At 45.9% G+C, this 7,013-nt stretch overlaps 1 protein-coding gene across 1 annotated transcript; it reads left to right on the top strand.

The window, feature by feature from the left end:
* Window positions 1-1,542: 1,542 nt before the first annotated feature.
* Window positions 1,543-6,779, top strand: LOC121613219 (RING finger protein 223). The gene is made up of 2 exons (XM_041946539.1): window positions 1,543-1,809; window positions 5,170-6,779. The coding sequence occupies exon 2, from the start codon at window positions 5,255-5,257 to the stop codon at window positions 5,957-5,959; it is 705 nt and encodes a 234-aa protein (XP_041802473.1). The 5' UTR covers window positions 1,543-1,809; window positions 5,170-5,254; the 3' UTR covers window positions 5,960-6,779.
* Window positions 6,780-7,013: the final 234 nt, after the last annotated feature.

Below are 7,013 nucleotides of genomic sequence, written 5' to 3'. Positions count from 1 at the left end.
GTGTTTTACCCTGAAACAATGGAACAGTTCAGGTTTCTGCCTCCAGTGGCGACAGAGGCTGAACATATCATCTTTTCTCTCCAGTGTTGGAGTAAATGTGGGCACAGTGGACAGACAGTCAACATTGTGTCATTTTATAGCCTGCCTGCCTGCCTGCACACACACACACACACACACACACACACACACACAGCTTCCCTGCTCACGTGTATCCCTCCCCAACCTCTGCAGCAGCTCCACCCAAACCCTCCATCCCAGGAGATAACTTACCGAAGCTTATTGCCGTCACCCAGCCACCTACTAAATCTTTGGCATATTTATTATAACACAAAGTTCATGGATTCCAGGAAGGGGAATAAAATGGCTTCTGATTCTCCTTCTCCTTCCTCAATGCACTCACAACTCAAGGCCCAATAAATTACTTTGCTGATATGATACGGCAGTATTTGTGTTTGGGTTACTAAATAACCGAGTCAGTTAGGCAGCTGTTATTGTAGAGACATGCTATTGCTAATGGCCCAGAGCCATTAGCGATTACCATAAAATGAAATGAGTAATCAAATAAAAAGTCTACCACACGTCCTCCAAGTCATCTTAATGAGCAGGAGCCTTTTCCTGATGGATGCACATTTGTTATTTTCATGTTTACTTCCTGAATCAAACATTAAACCAATGTGTGTAAGAGTGTTTGAAATGCAGATTTGAACAAAATGCTCTTTTCTTACTCTTCTCATCATCTAAGACCAAACAAGACGCAGCTTTTTGCATTACAAAACACTTTGCCTGGTGAAACGCTGCCGGGAAAGTTAGTCATGAATGAAAAAGTTAGCACTCTGTGTCGTGCTGGCCAGCAACACTAAGGAAGCAGGACGGCAGGCTATTCACACAGAGCGGCGCCTCAGTGGGAAGATAGTCCTGCACCGCCACCTGTTACCTTATCACTGACTAAATGGAAATGAATCCTTTATATATATCGTGCAGCTTAAGCACACTGGCTGATGCAAAAGCTGTGCGCTTTGTGTGTTTTTTATGTGCATAATGTCCAGTGCAGGGGAGTTACGCCACATCAGCTGACTCATTCAGTTTGCTTTTTGTCATTCAGGGGGTGAAAAAAGAAGTATGCAGAGTTTTGTTTAAGAGCGCAGACATAAGATTCTGTTGACAAGAAAGGAAATGCAGCTGTCATGTGGAGGATTTATTCCACAGTATGTGCTTATATATTGCGCTGAAGGTGAGGGGTATTTGCTTTGTTTTGTGTGTTTGTGTGTGTGTGTGTGTGTGTGTAAGGGTGCAGAGACAGGGAGGATATAGGTAAAGGGAGAGATATCAACATAGAAAGGGACAGGGGGGAGTGGTGTGAGGGCATGAATGTGTATTACTCTCCTTCTCAAGGTTTCTTCCTCCTCCCCTGTCCTCTCCACCTCCAGACACCACCTCAAGCCGAGACGCTGTCATTTGCATAAAGTGCTAAAAGGGAGCTGAGAGAGCAGGGCAGGTGATACCGGCCAACGCACACAGAGGAAGGAGGACCCAGAGCTGACACCGGCACAGCAAGCTATTACACAGCCTCTGAACACACACCCATTCACACACACGCACACACACACACACACACACACACACACACCTGTGACTCCAGCAGAGTACTCAGACCAGAACAGAGGAGGACTCTACCCCGGGAAGAGGCGCAATTAAATCCTTGAACTCCCTGCTGGCATCTCAGAAGCCAGTTGACTTTGACTTCAGAAACATGCATTTTCGAGTGCGAAGGGAGTGAGCTGAGCTCAGGGGATCACCTTCAGTCAGCAGGTAAGCTGAACCTTTGTGCTATGTGTTGCCTTGAGCCTTTGTGCTTCTTGTACTTGTTCTTGGCTGTTTTGTTCACTGCTGTGACAATACAAGACTTTACAAACTTTCACAACAGCTGTTAGCAAGTGAAGACCATACGTGTGACCGGACTCCTTTTAAAAACTGCACAAAAGATTTGCCTAAAACTGAAAAACTCCAGACTGATGGATTCATTTGTAATAGAGGATGTAATTCCTTTACACTTTATACAGATACTACACATACTACTGTTTCCTGCATTGCATTGTTGGTTACATATGCTCTGTGCGTGCTCAGAGCTGTTCAGCCTCAGGTTCAGTTTAACTGTCTGCATCAGCCACCCCCAGTTCAAACAGCAGGCAGATCGAGTTTCATTTACTTTTCAAACGGAGAACAGGTAAGGCAGCATCGAGGATGACGGCTGAGCGGATCAGACATCCGGAGGTACGGCAGCTGACCCCGACACAAAGGGACTGAAAAAGCAAAGTGCAGTGTTTTTACACTTCAATTTGATGAACAAACAGAACGGGCCCTGTGACCTGCGAGCTGTGTTTGTATACTAATGGGTCAGTGGGACATGTGAGAGAAACATGTGTCGCTGATAACAACGAGAGACCATAAACTGAAGCTCAGGGCAGATTTCTGTACAAGGACAATAAAAGGACCCCTCCCATGTTTAAAGTTTGTATTTTAGGGTAAGCAGCAACAGATTTGGAGTTAATATTTGACTCTGCTGTACAGTTGAGTTTTTTTTTCCACCCGGACTCTGGACCGTTTGTCTTCCTGTCGAGGACGAGAGCAACGCTTCCATGAGCTGTTTGACAGACAATTAGACCCGCTCCCCCTTAAAGCCTGACTATGAAACCGCGGCTTCCGTGGCTACATGCGATAACGGATGATGTTAAACGCCAAAACATGCTGTCACAGTGGCACAAGTCAAGATAGCTGTCAAGTCGGTAAAGTGAATCGAGCGAGTCAAGCGATCAAGTCAGCAGCGGGCGCATTGATTTGAGCAGGGCTGCATGTAATTGATTACGTGTTCAACATTCTGTCTGTAAAAGGAAAGATTTGTCATTTCCTTCTAAAAAAATAGTTTGCCTTTAAGAGCCTCAAACTTGATTTGTCAGCAAATTCTGTTTACACGACATACAAGCAGCTCTTCATTACTAAAACATGTCTCCTATCAGGGCTATCAGACCAAGTTTCTGAGAAATGAGGACATATTTTACCAGTGCATAATTTAATACTTTCTTCCCAGCACAGTCTCACTTCTGTCTGCAATGTGTGGAAGATAGTCGCAGGGTCGATTATGAAGCAAGCAGCATATTTTTGCATTTGTAAATAAGATGTGCAGTTTCGATGCGCAGGTGTTCCACCCGAGCCCGCCAGCTCAAATTGTATGTCATTGTTTTTGTCATTAGACTGAGCCGCAGAGGTCAAACAGAGAGGCTGGAAATGTATTGGAGTCTTTTTGAGGCTTTTTTCACAAGCTGTGTTATATCACATATAACCTGGTGTTTTGTTGACGACTGTTCAAGGAATCATTAGGAGTACAACAAAGTACAGCCCGAGGCCGTCGCCAAAACGGCGTTCACCTCGCTGCCTTTTGACAATGTGCGACTGTGTGGTGTTCGTCTTTCAGCCGGTTGCTATTTACTTAGCGCTCGTTCTGCAGGTAACGTAGCCCGGGGCTTTGGAAAACTGTTTCTCCTTTTAAAGACCTTGAGCTTGATCTCTGCCACCCCCGAAAGATGTGAAACATATACTGATTAACCTAATAATGAACCTCTATGGGTGTGAATGAACACTGTGTAGATACTAGTTGTGCCAATACTCTGAATATGCCAGTAGTCAAAATGATAACAGCACACGGGTAGAGACGACAATGACTTGATTTGAACAAAATCGCCATCCACCTCTTAAGTAAAGAGAAAAAGTGAAGCAGTACATCTTAATTGCACTCGTTACAGGATGTTATGCCCACCTTTAGGGTTATTATTCCAGATATTTATTGATTTTGCTTCCATTTGTCTAGACGTTTTAAAGCTGCGCTGAGCACACTGCAGCAGCCTCATTTCAAAATGAGCAATGTGCAAATATTTGAACATTTCAAGGACTTCCTTGAATTTTTCAGTTAGCTGCGTTCCCACAGGGCGCAGGTGTTTTCTTCCTGAGGTGGGGTTAATAAAAACTGTCCGTCATGGTGAGCTAAATTCAGTCTGGATGCACTTTTGTACAGGAGGCTCCAGCAAATGACCACACCCGAAAACACAATTTCAATGTGAGCAATGGGGAGTCTCGATCGGTGACCAGAGAGGGCTTTAAACTGATTAGACAGGTGTAATTATACAGAAAAATCTGCCTTCATCCCACTAAAGCATGTTTGAATTCAGTAGAGACGAGAAGAGAGAGAGTTGGCAGTGCAGGAATTTCAAGGGTAGATGGAGCGATTAGGCGGAGAACAAGCAGGGACTTTGTGTCGATGGGAGTACTGGGGCAGGACCAGCCCTGAGGACACAGACAGGAGAACACCTGTGCGCTGACCATCCTTCATCCCCAGCACACACGCTCTCCTTCACATTAGGGGCCTTTAATGCTTAACCCACAACACCAGCAGGCAGGTTATTACCATGTCATATTCTTACCGTCCTAAAAAAAGAAATGAGACAAGGACACCAGACTCAGAGAACAGCTTTTTGGTCCTCATTGAGTCCTGCAGACTTTACACTATCCAAACCTGGTCCAGGTTGACCAAGAGTGACCTAAAACCTGGTCTAGTAGCGTCTATAACGTTCCTGCGTCCCCTGAGACTGTGGGGATCATAAAGTTTGCACTCGATTGACTCTACGCCGTCATGGTCATGAGCAAGCAGAAGACACCCACTGTCACCACTGTTTACAATGTCTCCGTCTTGTTTTTGTATAACGCTCACCTGCAGAACATCTGGCCCACGCTACGTGCAGCGGTGGACATTGTCCTTTCCACTCCTGCCCTGGCCTATCAGCTCACTGACTCATTTGTTTGTGCTCGTTGCTGTTCCTTAGTCAGTCCTGAATATTACTCAACAGATTTGACCCATTTTGCATTACACCTGTGACTGAATTATTCATTGCTTGCCCAAAATCCTGTCAGCTTTGTAATATTATTTGTACTCTGCCTGAGGGTAAAAATCGTTCAAGGAATGTTCAAAGTTCAACATTCAGCCTGCTGTATAAAACGGGACTGAAATCCTGTTGGGATTATGGTTGAGCATGGCTGAAAAAAAAAGTTCACGATACCAGCAGCAAAATACCATCTGAAATATGAAAACTAATCTCTACTTTTCATTCGTTCTCTTTAAAGATAATCCAGAAGTTAAGGACAGAGCGAGAAGGCCAAGAGTCCAGAGGAGACTCGACAAAGGAGAGGGTGGGCTTACGTTCTCGAGATGGAACAGCAAACGCAGATTTGGCACATGCAGGTCGACCCCCAGGTCGCTGGCGGCGAGCTGCAAAAGAAGTTGTCAGTCGTGAGCCAGCCGGAGTGCTCCATCTGCTTCAACACCTACGACAATGTCTTCAAAACACCCAAGCTGCTGGAGTGCACCCACACCTTCTGCCTGGAGTGCCTCTCCCGCCTCATGGCCGTCTCGGCGTCTGAGCAGGACGGTAACGACGCCAGCACTCGCCTCTCTTGCCCCTTCTGCCGTCACCCCACCCAGCTGCCAGAGGAGGGACCCCCGGCCCTGACCACCAGCCACGACGTCCTCAACAAGCTGCCCAGCCACCAGCAGCAGGTGGAGCCGGTGTGGCTGGACGGGGAGAAGCTGTGCTACAAAAGCGCCGGTCCGGACGCCGGCCCAGGCGCCCCTGACAGTCCCACGCCCCTCTGCATATGCATTGACATCGGGGCCAGCAAGAGAGCGAACACCCCGGCCCAGACGCGGCCCCGGACTTTCAGCCGGCTGGATCGTCTGGCGGATTGGAAGAGGCTGGTGCTCTTCATCGTGCTCATGGTGCTGCTTTTTGTCGTGGTGTTGTGGCCGCTGCAGTGTATGTTCAGCACTGGGAACATGCGCTGCGTGCCGACGCCAGAGTCAGAGTCAGTCGGCCCCTCCACCACCACGCCCACTATTACTTTCAGCCCAAACTAGACTGACTGAACTACACTGTAACTGTACATAAGACTGTATATGAGCCATTAGTAATATCTACTAATATCTGACAGTGTAAATCTTTTGTGCATAATTGCACTTTTGGTAGGTGTACGTTATTGCTACACACAACTGTAAACACCTCAGATTTTTTAACCTCCAGCAGAACCACAGATCCTAAAGCCAGCGTGTGTAGGTTTTTTAGATTTCTGACTTTAGCACCCCCCAGTGGTGGTTTCAAACAAGACGCTGTGGCAGACGGCACCACGGGACAGAGATGAAAGGGCTGAAATCAACGCAGACTGCGCCAATCTTCAGCAGGGCTCTGCGTTATCGTGTCATATGCCATCAATCATCACATGATCACATAGAAACTCCACACGTTGCGGCTTTGACTCTACAAAGCTGGAATTTAAGCTTTTCAACAGTCATACGTTAGCAGGAGCACATAACTAAACTGTTCGTACAAGCTGATACAAATCACCAGCAGAGGGAGATGAACTCTATCATGTTCAACAACGACACAAAAACGTTTTGCACTTAAATCAACACCTGTAGATTGAAATTAGAGAAGACTTTGCGGTCTCACTGGTTTGATGGATTTTGTTGACTCTTCACAGCAGGTAGCAGAACATGAGTGGGCTGACCTGTTGACGTTGAAACTCACAGCTGTGTTCAAGCCAAACAGTGAAGTTCAACACTGACATTTAATAATGAAATGTGAACTTTGCTTTGCAAATATCCGGATGGCTGAAGAACAACAAATGGACGAGTTTACAGTAACAAAAAAAAAAGTCTGTCAGAAATGAAAACGAATGTAGTCCCAACGTGCCAATTAACTCAAACTTTATGGATTGTACATTTGATTTGTGTGTTTTGATATGTCATTGTTTACAGAACTATAATAAAAAGGTGAGGTATCAGCTCAGATCATGCTCCCGGGAAATGATGAAACATTAGTGCGTGGCAGCCTCATTATTAAGATTTATTATCATTTGATTGTGGTTTTTCATGCTCATGGATTTTCTCTCCATCCTAAAAACTGAATTTACTG

This window comes from Chelmon rostratus, chromosome 10, assembly GCF_017976325.1.
Source record: "Chelmon rostratus isolate fCheRos1 chromosome 10, fCheRos1.pri, whole genome shotgun sequence".
Lineage (NCBI taxonomy): Eukaryota > Metazoa > Chordata > Actinopteri > Chaetodontiformes > Chaetodontidae > Chelmon > Chelmon rostratus.
Note: the sequence above shows the minus strand (reverse complement) of the source record. Positions and strands in the feature narration are given on the sequence as shown.